Source organism: Sorghum bicolor, chromosome 4 (genome assembly GCF_000003195.3).
Source record: "Sorghum bicolor cultivar BTx623 chromosome 4, Sorghum_bicolor_NCBIv3, whole genome shotgun sequence".
Lineage (NCBI taxonomy): Eukaryota > Viridiplantae > Streptophyta > Magnoliopsida > Poales > Poaceae > Sorghum > Sorghum bicolor.
This window is the reverse complement of record NC_012873.2, coordinates 805,979-819,745: the sequence shown is the minus strand read 5'-3', so window position 1 is coordinate 819,745 and position 13,767 is coordinate 805,979. Positions and strand designations below refer to the sequence as shown.

The window sequence follows — 13,767 nt, the reverse complement described above, 5'->3', positions numbered from 1 at the left end:
GGGGCCGACATTTTTCCTTCATCCATTCCAAATTCCAGATATTAAGGCATTGGTTAGTTTTCTACTTAAAAAAGTTTTCACCTATTTCATCAAATATTTGGACGTATGCATAGAGCATTAAATATAGATAAAAAAATAAACTAATTATACCATTAAATATAGATAAAAAAATAAACTAATTGTATAATTTGATTGGAAATTAAATTTTTTAAGTCTAATTAGTTTATTATTAGCCTTAGGTGCTATAGTAGCTGACGGATTAATTAGACTTAATAAACTTGTCTCATAGTTTTTAGACGAGTTATGTAATTAGTTTTCTTTATTAGTATCTAAACACTCTCTCAGACATTCACAAAACATTCAATGTGACATTCAAAACTTTTCGCTCCCAACTAAACAAGGCCTAATATAACCAATATGTAGCTTATGCATCCATGCATCTTTTGCAGCGATGCAACGGCCAGTAACGAAAATGATAAACAAATTAAAGTCAGAGGTGACGAATGCACACGCTTTGCATAAACTCGACGACACAACACAATTTGCAAATTGCAAACTCGATGAGCGCTTCAAATCAAATACATACATATGCGACATCTCCAACTTGCAATTTTGTGTTTGCTTTTGCTTGTGGAAAATCGATCGGGAGCGACAACACCATATCAAGGGGGTGGGGTCAATTAAACGATTCCACAAGTCGTTTGATTGCAGCTGCCGACGGCTCTTCCAGTTTTTACAGCCAAAAAACGTGACGTAATCGTTCACCATGCTGACGACGACGAAGGTCATCAGCACACAGCATTATGAAGCTCCAGCGTCCGGTCTACCGATGATAGCGACAAAAACACCGAAGGGCCGGAGACAGACAGCAAGGAAATAAGGCTATTTAGTTCTCCACAAAAACCAAAAACTTTTCAATATTTCTCGTCACATCGAATCTTGCGGCACATGCATGGAGCATTAAATATAGATGAAAATAAAAACTAATTGCACAGTTTGTCCGTAAATCGCGAGACAAATCTTTTAAGCCTAATTACTCTATGATTGGACAATGTTTGTCAAATAAAAACAAAAGTGCTACGGTGTCAAAATCCAAAATCTTTTTGGATCTAAACAAGGCCTAAAGCCACTGGAATTCTTAAAACGCTGTGTTAATTAAATTTGGAGCAAAGATAGGCATTGTTTAGTTCACCTCAAAAACCAAAAACTTTTCAAGATTCTCCGTCACATCAAATCTTACGGCTCATGCATAGAGTATTAAATATAGATGAAAGCAAAAACTAATTGCACAGTTTGCCTGTAAATCACGAGACGAATCATTTAAGCCTATTTACTCCATGATTGGACAATGTTTGTCAAATAAAAATAAAAGTGCTACATTGTCAAAATTTTTTAAAAAAATCTAAACAAGGCCTGGAAGTCCGAACAAATCTCATCCGGTTAAAAACGAAGTTACCGATATGGATATTTATTGGAGATCACCGGTAGAATAAAAAAAATCACGAAATTCAGAACCATGGCTTGCTCGCTAGTCGCTAGCTGCCCACTTCCGTACGTAGTCGTTATGTGACCCTTTGCACTTATCAGGGTTGTCAAACGCCGTTTTATAAGATAATAAGCTAACTATATATATGATCAATAATGGAAGTGCATGCACTACACGATTATTGCTACTTCTCAATGATGCGGCTTTCCTTGACTCTTGGTTAAGTTCGTCTACAAATTAACATGACCCTAGCTAGCAGTTGCTTTCAAGGACATTTGACGACGACTCAACCAATTTATTAAAGATGTAATAATGTAATGCATGTTTCATAAGAATTTCTGTTTAGCAGTTATAGTTATGTGTTGTTGTTTTTTTTTTTGAAGGAACTGGAGGGGCCGGTCCCCCTACAGATAAAATTTATTGCTTGTAAGACATAGTTATGTGTTGTTATATATGATGGTACATCAATCCAATCTAGTTCGTCCAAGTTTCACAAACCTTCTTTTTTTAATGAAGTTTTGCTAATAAACTTGGTTGACAGACAGGAGTATATATGTATGTACTTTTTCTTTACTTACAAGTTGGCAGCAGTGTACGGTCAAACCTTCATATTGCCAATACGTTGCCGACAGGGCACAGCTGTTGACTGTCAAATTTGTAAATATTTTGCTGATAGCAACTCATGCTGGGCAGCCTGTATGGATCGACACTGTCTCAGGTTGATTCCTGTACTTGACAATCCTGTATGTATTAGCTCATTTTAGACGGACGGCGTGCATGGATGCAAGATGTTCTTGGTGTCCAACTGTCCATGCAACAGACACACGCTGAAAGAACCTCATGGCCCCATCATTAGGCAACGGTGAAAGGGTGTCTTTTGGCTTTTGGATGGAGGCAGCCGCAATTTCTTCTCCGTTTGGCTTTTTGTCATGGTTAGGCTCTTCAGCATCAGCTGCCGCATTCCTAGAAGCTGGGAGCTGTCATGGTTAGGCATCAGCATCAGTGACAGCAAGGTTGACTCCAACTTCTTTATCCTCCTCTAAATTCTCGATCTTTTAGGAAAAAAAATCTACTTAACCGCTCTAATTATTGCCGGCTGTTTCCAGTCAAAAAAATTATTGCCGGCTGTATACTTCACGACGCCTGGTAATAAGCTAGCTAAGTAAACGCACACGTACAGCGCGCGTGATCCTCTCATCAACTCTGACAGAGGATATATAACAAGCCAACAAATTTATCTAAGCAACGCTTGTGTTCAATTCATTGGATGGTTATTAATTAAATCCATTCATTAGCAGGATGAATAATGCATGATTCCAGCTAGCTGGAGGAGCACCGATTTCACCTTAGCTTGTTACTGTAAAAAGATAATTTTAACACATACACTGATGCACACAGTAACTAAGGAAACTGACATCAGCTGATATATAGACACATATATAATTGCATTATGCAGATACAGTATCAGTATGTATGAACAATGAAACTCGGGCGCCATAGCAGCTAGAGGTATCCAGTTTAAGTTTCTGTCGATCGTCGTTTCGGAGTTGACCAGCAGCAATATAATTATTAGAAAAAAAAGGGAGCAAAGAGCTCGCGTGTCGCGGCAGGTATGGGCATTTTTACTTGATTTGGCTTTGTCAGATTCTGGACGCCGCATCACCAAAAAGTCTAGCTGCCAATAAGAAGATTCTGATCCTTGGCTGATCCCACGGGATGAGGCCAAATTAAAACCCCACCAAGGTCATATTCCTCTTCCTCTTCCGGTGATGCGGCGCCGAGGGAATCCATTTCTTTACTAATCTCCAAGCATTCTCTTGCTAATTATCTATGCCAGATAGCGCCTTCTAGGTTCAGTTCCAGCTTTCAAAGTGTTTCCTCTTCCAGCAATCCAGCTAGCTATCTACTAGCTCCAATCTTAGATTAACGCTGCACTGATGATTCCGTCAGATCCAATAATTGCCTTGTTAATTCAGCTCAGCTGAGCTTGATACGACCCTTCATGTCCATGACCCGGCATGAGAGTGATCGAGATACCCAAAATGTCAACCATGCACCACCCCAGCTCACTATAAATACGTACACCATCGACGCCATTGCCGGATCATCCTCATCCTCAACCAAAAGCAGCTAGATAGCTATCTCCTGATCTAGCTCTACTAGCACTAGCAACGGCGTCGGGCATGGAGGCCGCTGGAGCGCCGGGAAGCTCTCTGCACGGGATGACGGGTCGGGAGCCGGCGTTCGCCTTCTCCACGGCGGCGCCCGAGCACGACGGCGACGACGCCGCGGCGAGCAAGTTCGACCTGCCGGTGGACTCGGAGCACAAGGCGAAGAGCATCCGTCTCTTCTCCTTCGCGAACCCTCACATGCGCACCTTCCACCTCTCCTGGATCTCCTTCTTCACCTGCTTCGTCTCCACCTTCGCCGCGGCTCCCCTCGTCCCCATCATCCGCGACAACCTCAACCTCACCAAGGCCGACATCGGCAACGCCGGGGTGGCGTCCGTGTCGGGCTCCATCTTCTCCCGTCTCACCATGGGCGCCGTCTGCGACCTGCTGGGCCCGCGCTACGGCTGCGCTTTCCTCATCATGCTGTCGGCGCCCACCGTGTTCTGCATGGCGCTCATCGACGACGCCGCGGGCTACATCGTCGTCAGGTTCCTCATCGGCTTCTCGCTAGCGACCTTCGTCTCGTGCCAGTACTGGATGAGCACCATGTTCAACAGCAAGATCATCGGCACCGTCAACGGGCTCGCCGCCGGGTGGGGCAACATGGGCGGCGGCGCCACGCAGCTCATCATGCCGCTGGTGTACGACGTCATCCGCAAGTGCGGCGCCACGCCATTCACGGCGTGGCGGGTGGCATACTTCGTCCCGGGGCTGATGCACGTGGTCATGGGCGTGCTGGTGCTGACGCTCGGGCAGGACCTCCCCGACGGCAACCTCAGGACGCTGCAGAAGAAGGGCAACGTCAACAAGGACAAGTTCTCCAAGGTCATGTGGTACGCCCTGATAAACTACCGGACCTGGATCTTCGTCCTCCTCTACGGCTACTCCATGGGCGTCGAGCTCACCACCGACAACGTCATCGCCGAGTACATGTACGACCGCTTCGACCTCGACCTCCGCGTCGCCGGCACCATCGCCGCCTGCTTCGGCATGGCCAACCTCGTCGCGCGCCCCATGGGCGGCGTGCTCTCCGACGTCGGCGCGCGGTACTGGGGCATGCGCGCGCGCCTCTGGAACATCTGGATCCTCCAGACCGCCGGCGGCGCCTTCTGCCTCTGGCTGGGGCGCGCCAGCACGCTCCCCGTCTCCATCGTCGCCATGGTGCTCTTCTCCTTCTGCGCGCAGGCCGCCTGCGGCGCCATCTTCGGCGTCATCCCCTTCGTCTCCCGCCGCTCCCTCGGCATCATCTCCGGCATGACGGGCGCCGGCGGCAACTTCGGTGCGGGGCTCACGCAGCTGCTCTTCTTCACCTCGTCCACCTACTCCACGGCCAGGGGGCTGGAGTACATGGGCATCATGATCATGGCGTGCACGCTGCCGGTGGTGTTCGTGCATTTCCCGCAGTGGGGGTCCATGTTCTTCCCGGCCAGCGCCACCGCCGACGAGGAGACCTACTACGCCTCCGAGTGGAACGACGACGAGAAGAGCAAGGGACTCCACAGCGCCAGCCTCAAGTTCGCCGAGAACAGCCGATCAGAGCGCGGCAAGCGCAACGTCATCCAGGCCGACGCCGGCGCCACGCCGGAGCACGTATAAGCTGTTTAAGATCGATGGGTCTTCAAATGTACGTGTACGTATATTAATTCCTTGCAACAAGCTGGACCGGAACACGCGTTTAAAACAATCAGTCAAGTAAGGATGTGAGCTTAATCCAATCCTTACTGTTGTACTAGAGCTGCTGATCGAGCTGCAGCTCAGTGTGAGAGGGTTTTTCTTTTTCTTGCAGCTAATTGTGTCTCAAATTGTAATGTTGCTGAGATGGTTGTTATATATATACATCTCAATGTACTTGAGCTAGCAAATACAGACTCCAATCCACTCTATTTTTTGAGGGCTCTTGTTTATCGTCCCTCACTTGTATAAGCTACTCTCGCGCTCCATATCCTAAGCAAAACATTCTAAGGCCTTGTTTGGATGTTGTCGGATTCACCTCAATCCATATGTGTTGGAATGGATTGGAGTGGAATTTAGTTCAATTTTCACTCCAACCCACCTCAACACATGTGATTGATCATTGATGCGAATCCGACTGCATCCAAACAAGACCTAAAACTCATTTCTAACTCACTCGCTATTTTTGAGAGCTGCTATTTATCATCGTCCCTCACTCTGATAAATGCTCGCGGTCCATATCCTAAAAGTTATCGGCATCTGACATGTGGGACCCACTATGTATCCTAAGCTTGGCCCAGAGGGGGGGGAGAGAGAGAGAGAGCATGAGATGAACGACCGGTAAGTCAAATTAGTAAGAAAAATATTGTACAAGGGACTACTAATAGTTAACCGAATATTTGAGCAGGTCTTGTATATGTACACAAATATTTGTAGAAAATACTACAAATAGTTAACCGAATGAAAAAAACTCAACAATGTCTACTCGCCATGTTCCAAATCAAAAAAGAAAAAGAAATCACTTTAACCTTGTTGGTACATCTATTTTACGATGCATCTAGATATGATAATATTTCTAGATACATAATAAAATGGATGAATAAAAAAGTCAAAATGATTTATAATTTAGAACGAAGAAAATATTTAAAACTGACAATAGCATTAAAGATGCTCCCATCACCAAGTCACATTAAAACGGCTGAAATAATGGTCTTCTTTTATCTACTCGAACTAGACTAGAAGTAAGCGGCACCAAATTTTTGTCTCTACTAAAAATGCAACCCACATCCTTATGTGCAGCACGTCAGCGCGCCTATCCGTACAAGAAGCTAAGCAATCGTGTGTTCGTGTTCGAACTTACTATATCCATCAGATTTATATTATATGGACTCTAACCTATGTTTTCCGTTTTTTTACAAAACAATTTGTAGTTGCATGATGCATGCGTACTTAATTAGCTGAACCAACGAGCTAAGCGCCCCAAACTTCAGTTCAATGATTGAAAACTATCGGATCAGATGTACAGTAAAATGATTTTCATCAGACTTGGTCATCGTATTGTCACCAGCTGTTTTTATTTGGAAGGAACAAATTACTAAATAAAATGACTAAAATTTCAGGTGTTCACTTAATTTTGTTAAGCCTAGGTGCTTTTCTTCTAATAGTCATGTGGAACTTAACTTTCAGTTTATTTTAGATTACCTGGACGGACCTCAACTAACTAACAAATCCTGTGACACATATATAAATGGCAAAACTAAAATTCAGCTAAGTATAACTGTCGACTACCAGAACCATTCAAACAAAAGTGTCAGATACCAACGATTGGAGGCAACCCAAAGTCCATGGAAAATTTGCATTATATTAAACAAACAGTGAAACAGCTTGGGTGGACAGCTCAGGATCTTGTTGGAGCTGATCAATCCACATCCAGTGGCTTATCAGTCATGACATGATCGATTGAGCAACATGAAGAGCCAGGTGAAATGTGCACTTGGAGATATTAATTGCCTGGCCCAATCAAATGTCAACTAGTTTGATGCTAGCAAGCAAACAAGAGGGGCTGCAGTACGTGGTCAGATTAGGCAAAGTCAAACGAACCATATATGGGATGCATGATGAACAATAATACAAGATCATTGTATATATACCTTATAGGTGAGAGCGACACCAGTGATAAGTACATTTGTGTCGACATATATGTGTGTGTCCAAATACCTAGCTTGTAGATAAAGTATACTAAGTGGACATCAACAATACCACACTGGAGGCCGTGCGTGATAAAGAATCAGGGAGAAAGATTCAGGTTTTTTTAATAAAACACAGCAATTAATTGGGCTCGTAGTCTAAGTGTGTGCTCTTATTCGGTCACTTGAACAAGAAAAAACTTTCTTGAAATTGTCAAGAACAAATTAAATGGGGCATGAAACGTTGGAATGGCTCCTTTGCGTTATCAATTCAAATATCTAAAGATTTCATAAATACATTTATCCCACTACTGGCCAAAAATTAAATACTTTTTGGACATGGTTAAAATTTATATTCAGAGATCCTTTTTAAAACCACATCTACTATCAATTCTAGAAAAAAGTGGATTTACTAGGTTGGTTTTCGAAACCGACCATATACTATTACGATTATAGAAAAAAAAAAGGTATTTACAAGGACATACATGGGCAGTTGACAAAGCAACCCTCAAGGAATTTTGGATAGGTTGATTCAATCAGTCATCCCTTAAAAGTGATTTCTAGGGTGACTTGTTTAATTCAGCTGCACCTAGAAATCAATTTCAGGTCTGACTTAAAGGGACTGCCCTTGAAAATAATTTTAAAAAATTGAACGTTTCCCGCTAAATTTGAAATTGCCTTTTACTTGTCAATTCTTACATCTTAGAGATATACTATATACTAGTTTAACAATATTATTTAATATAAAGCACCGAACTTCTCACTCACAATCATCATTGTTGTTTGATGTGTTATCGAACATGACTAACATGACTAATATTGAAGTATCTATCACACTACACACTATTTAAACAAAAATTACATTGATAATCATGAAGAGGGGGTAGTTCCCACTAATGAAGAATATTGTATCGTGAAGTCATACTCCTTGCAAAAGAACATTGCCATAAGAAATGCTTTCTGTATTTATTTAGCCTTTTGAGGACAATTTTGTGTAATTCATTGTACACATCATGGAAGCTAGAAAACAAGAAATAAGTAAATTCATCATCATTAGTCCTCCCTCTTGTGTGAGTACTTCTGATGTGAGAAGAAGTTTGGCTTCATATACCTTTAGTGAAGGAGAGTTCCTAAATAGTTGGCTTTGTTAGACCGAGTGGCATGCTCAAATAGGTGAAAAACACACCCAATATAGTAACCAAATGTTGGTATAATATTGGTCATTTTTCACGTGACATATTTATTGGCACCTTGCAGAATTTAACATAATTCATCTTCAGCTGTGCATGGCCAGCAAAAGTACTAAGTACAATATTGAGGTAAAATAATTATTTAGTGCATCCTTCTATGACAATGAGTGTGTAATTAGCATATTGTACATTTTTTTCGCGATCGGGCCAGACCCGTTTTTCATTAAGAGGAAAGCAAAGAGGTACAAACCCGACGACGAAAATGGGTGAAGGCGAGCGGCCTTAACACCAACAAGAGAGACCTAAACTACTGGGTTCAAAAACCGGAGATTACAAAATAGTAGAAAGTTGCGACCTAAGCGCCAAGAGCACCACCAACGGAGCGAACCCCGCCTCAGCCCAATCCGCGCCTTCACGGAAGATCGCGTCCACAACAGCGCAGGCCACGGACAGCGGACGCCGAATACCCTGGCATTGCGCTCCTTCCATAGCGTCTAGGAAATCAGCAGGAGCAAGCTGTCGAAGACCGGCTGGGAACCAGCGTCGATACGTTTCCGTTGCTGTATCCACCAGTTGCCCAGATCGCAGTCACCTGTCGGCGTAAGGCCGCCCAACTGCAGCCGTTGAAGAACACCGAACCATACCTGCCGGGCAAAGGCGCAGCCCAGAAACAGGTGGCTTACTGTCTCCGCGTGCTGATCGCAGAGTGTGCATGCATCATCGTCTTGAAGCCCATGTCTTTTACGACGCTCCGCGGTCCACAGTCTCCGGTGCAAAGCGAGCCAGAAAAACAATTTTACTTTCGGCGGCGCCTTGGTCCGCCAAAGTTCCTTGGCTCCGAGTAGCTTGGTGGAACCGACAAAGAACGCACGATAGGTCGAAGAGACCGAGAACGATCATCAGCTGTCCACTTCCAAACAAAACGGTCCGGTTGATGAGGATGGAGCTGTACCGACCGCAGTAGCTCCCAGACCTTCGGGTAGTCTCTCACAACCTGCACGGTGAGAGCCCCAGTGACATCGCGCGCCCACTGATTGTCAGCCAGGGCGTCCCTTAGAACGCGCTTCCTGCCTGCGCGCGAAGTTGCTGCATAGAGGGACGGCGCGAACTTACAAAGCTGCCCGATCGGCGCCCAATTGTCAGTCCAAAGCAGCACCGCCGCCCCATCACCCACCACTACTGAGAGACTCGCAGCACACATTGCAGCAACACTTTGCTCTGCACGCGAAGGCAACGACACCCAGCAGCGCTGAGGGTCTGATCGTGAAAGCCATTCCCATCGCAGCCTGAGTGCAAAGCCGAACACATGCAGGTCTAGCAGTCCCAGGCCGCCGAGTTCTGTCGGCCGACATACCAGAGGCCAGGCGACGCGACATTTCCCTCCACTGCAGGATTCGTCACCGGTCCATATGAACGCCCTCCTCCTCTTGTCGATCTGCGCGATGGCCCAAGACGATAAACAGCAGGCAATGCTGAGGTGGACAGGTATTGCTGAAAGAGTTGCTTTGGTGAGGGTAACCCTCCCGGCACTCGTCAAGAGACCCGCCTTCCACGTCGGGATTCTCGCCCGCAACGGCGTCGATTAGGGGGAGTTCATCAGCACGACTGAGACGTTTGAGCGACAGAGGGATACCAAGGTATCTGCAAGGAAAGTTGACAACCGAGCACGGGAAGGCTGCCTGGACCGCGGCCAAAGTCTCTTCATCACAAGAAATTGGAGTGGCGATGCACTTCGCTGGGTTGCTGGCGAGGCCCGAGGCACCAGCAAACAGTTGTAGGATCTCCAGCAGACAGTGCAGGTCCTCGACTGTGGGAGCAAGGAGAATGACCAGATCATCTGCATAAAGCGAGGCACGGAGACCACGGACACGGCCAGGGAGTGGCGACAGAGCTGCTCGACGATCAGCCTCTCTGATGAGGGAGTTCAGCACTTCCATGACGAGCACGAAGAGCATGGGCGAGAGAGGGTCGCCCTGGCGCAGTCCTCGAGCATGAGAGATGCGACGCCCAGGTCTTCCGTTCATCAGCACGCGCGTGCTGGCAGTGGACAGCAAGAGCGACATCCAGTCTCTCCAGCGACGGGAGAAACCTAAGTGCTGTAGGATCTCAAGTAGGAAAGGCCACCCCACCGAATCGAACGCTTTCGCAATGTCAACTTTAAGCAGAAGTGATGGGTACTTTTTTGAATTTAGCCATCTGCAAGCTAGCTGGACATTCCTGAAATTATCGTGTATGGCCCTCCCTTTGATGAAGGCGCTCTGATTGCGCGCCACCATCTCATTCAGCCTAGGACCAAGACGCCTAGCTAAGCACTTGGCAAATAACTTCCCAAAGCTGTGAATTAGAGCGATCGGACGGAAGTCCTTGAGTTCGGTGGGTGAATTATTCTTCCATAACAGCACCATGAAGGAGTCATTTAGTAGACTGAAACTCTGGCCATCAAGTGACCAGAGCGCGTTTAGCGCGTTCATGACATCCTGTTTGATGGTTGGCCAAGCGACCTTGTAAAACAACCCGGTGAATCCATCAGGCCCTGGTGCGCGATCAGACGGCATGTTGCAGATCGTCTCCCAGACCTCCTGCTCACTGAAACACACATCCATGTCTGCCAGGTCTAGTTGAGGCAGCAGATCATCGAGCCGGATGGAATGCGCACGGTTGAACGGTGTTCCGAGGATGGAGTTGAAGTAACCGAAGATGACCTCAGATTTGTCAAGGTCAGCGGATAACCAAGAACCCTCATGTAGAATTGGAGGGATTAAGTTTTTGCGGTTCCGATGGCATGCTTGAAGGTGGAAGAACTTCGTGTTGGCGTCGCCCTCGCGGAGGAATCTGAGCCTAGATCGTTGTCTTGCGATTGTGCGTGCCAAAGAAGCTAACCCAAGACTCATCAGCTTGAACTGATTGTGCAGCATAGCTTCATCATCAGTGAGAGCCCTAGTCTCCTGCTCTTTGTCGAAGTGGGCAATGAGCTCTCTTGCCATGAACAGCTGTGATCGCACGCTGCCGATGCATTTCATGCTCCAGCTTTGCAACGCTCTAGCAGTCTTTCTGAGCTTGAAGTCTAGCACCCTGCAAGGATCGACCTCCGGCACAGAGCAGTCCCAGGCCTCCGCGACCGCTTCAAGGAACCCTTCGAGACGTACCTAGAAAGTCTCGAAACGGAAACGTGGCTTAGCCCAAGGCTGAGTGCATAACTGCAGCAGTAGTGGCGAGTGATCAGAGCAGTCGGAGGATAGGCAGCGCAGATGATGAAACGGGAAAGCCTCAAGCCACTGGACAGATGCAAAAGCACGGTCGATGCGTTCAAGCGTCGGGTTGTTTCTTCGATTTGACCATGTGTATAAGCGACCGTGAAGGTAAACCTCCTGGAGGTGGGAGTCATCTAGCATGCGACGAAAACGGCGCATGGAGCGCAGGTTTAGCCGACCATTATTTTTGTCCTCAGCTCGGTAAATTTGGTTGAAATCACCACACACAAGTAGCGATCCGCTGTGCTGCGCACAAATTTCACGTAGCTCATCAAGGAAGGCTGGCTTGAGCTCGTCGAGGACAGGACCATACACACAAGACAGGGTCCAAGTACTTGTTGGTGATGCACTGTGCGCCAAGGACAGGGTGATCGAGCAACTGCGTAGCTCGTGTGCGGTGACCACCCAGTCTGTGCGATCCCAAGCGACAATAATACCCCCTGACGCCCCATCCGAAGGCAAGCACACATAATCAAAAGCTGCACCCATTAATTCAGAAGCCATAATGTTGTTGAGTACATTCAGCTTGGTCTCGACCAAACAAAGCAGAGAAACGCGTTCCTGTAGCAGGAACTCGCGGACGACCGACCTGCGTGCCCGCATGTTTAGCCCCCTAGCATTCCAGATTAAGATGTTGGTGCTTGACATGGGAAACAACAAGTTACGACAGATGGCGGAAGGAGGCCGGAAACATTAGGCGGCGCAAACGGCACCGCGTGCCAGCTGCTTCTTGCCATGGAACAGAACTTGCATAGCCTCCTTCGTCGAAGCATCAAGCGGGAACTTGAGGGCTGCATGGAACTCATCAAAGGATGCCTCGTCCGGGACCTCGGTTGCTGCATGGAGGCCAAGCTTCTTTAGCATGACATGCCTACATGAAAGTGCAACTTGTCCCCTAGTGAATTTTGGTGGTTGAATGGGAAAACAATTAAATGATTAATGGGTTTGATGAGTTTTGGATATGTTCAATTGCAAATGAGTATATCAAACTCATGTCACATATAAAAGTGAAAAATAGCAATGCAAGCAAATATTACATGACAAAGAGACAAGATATAATGGAGATAAGATGGTCGCAAATATTGGTTTCCTTGCTTAGAGATAGATATGGAAAGTCACTTTGTATGTATATTTTCATCAAGATTGGAAGATCAAGAAATGTGGTCAAGAACTTTATGGGTCTTGAAAGATATTGTGGATAAGCTTGTTTGGACACATTTTGCGAGAAAAGAAGATCACATGAAGAGGAGGAACATGTTATATGATCAAGAGGTAATGCTAATAAATCATATGGATTCCAATTATTGGTTATTTTGGTCACACATATAGCATTCCTAATAAAAAGGAAGAGAGTTGATCAAGAGCTTAGCAATTCAAGGGAAGTGATCAAGATCGAGAAAAACTTGTTTGATTACCAAATTGATAAAAAAACAAATATCCAACCAAGGATCATGTTATTGGAGATATGGAATTGAAACTAGTGCTTTATTGTGATGTGAAGCTACTCTACTCTCCTCCTCTCCTCAGCCCGACAACGGGCGCAACCATCTCTCTCTAGCTCCTCCCATCCACTCTCCTTCCCACGCCTGACGCCTCACCCTAGTGCGAGCGAGGCGATAATGAGTGCAGGGGGCAGCCATGCAGGGCACAATGTTTTTTTTATTTGTGAAAATAGACATCATTGGCGATTGAAAATCCAAAGTCCACACCATTGATTACCCATTGCCGGTTCAAAATTCGGTAGTGAGGCTAGTCTCAATGCATGTTTCATGAGAGTGTCATGCATATTAAATAGGGTGCCACATAAGCAAAATTGTTGACTTGGCAGGGTTATTAAATGATGGAGTTTCATCAGATGAGGAACTCATGTGACTCGGTTACCTAGTTTATAGTCTTGGTAACTGTGTCATGAAACTATGCATTAAGACTGACATGAAAGCCGGTTCGAACCGACAGTAGTTTTAGGATAGTGTGCCAAGTCCAATACAGGTTACACATCACAAAGCATAATTTGTGACACCGAAGGAGTGG

General features: G+C 46.0%; 1 protein-coding gene across 1 annotated transcript; it reads left to right on the top strand.

Annotated features, from left to right (window-relative positions):
- LOC8085192 (high-affinity nitrate transporter 2.1) lies at nucleotides 3,600-5,523 on the top strand. Its single transcript, XM_002453114.2, has one exon. The coding sequence runs from the start codon at nucleotides 3,670-3,672 to the stop codon at nucleotides 5,251-5,253; it is 1,584 nt and encodes a 527-aa protein (XP_002453159.1). The 5' UTR covers nucleotides 3,600-3,669; the 3' UTR covers nucleotides 5,254-5,523.

Coding starts and splice junctions, on each gene's coding strand:
- LOC8085192 (XM_002453114.2), top strand. CDS start 3,670: ATGGAGGCCGCTGGAGCGCCGGGAAGCTCTCTGCACGGGATGACGGGT.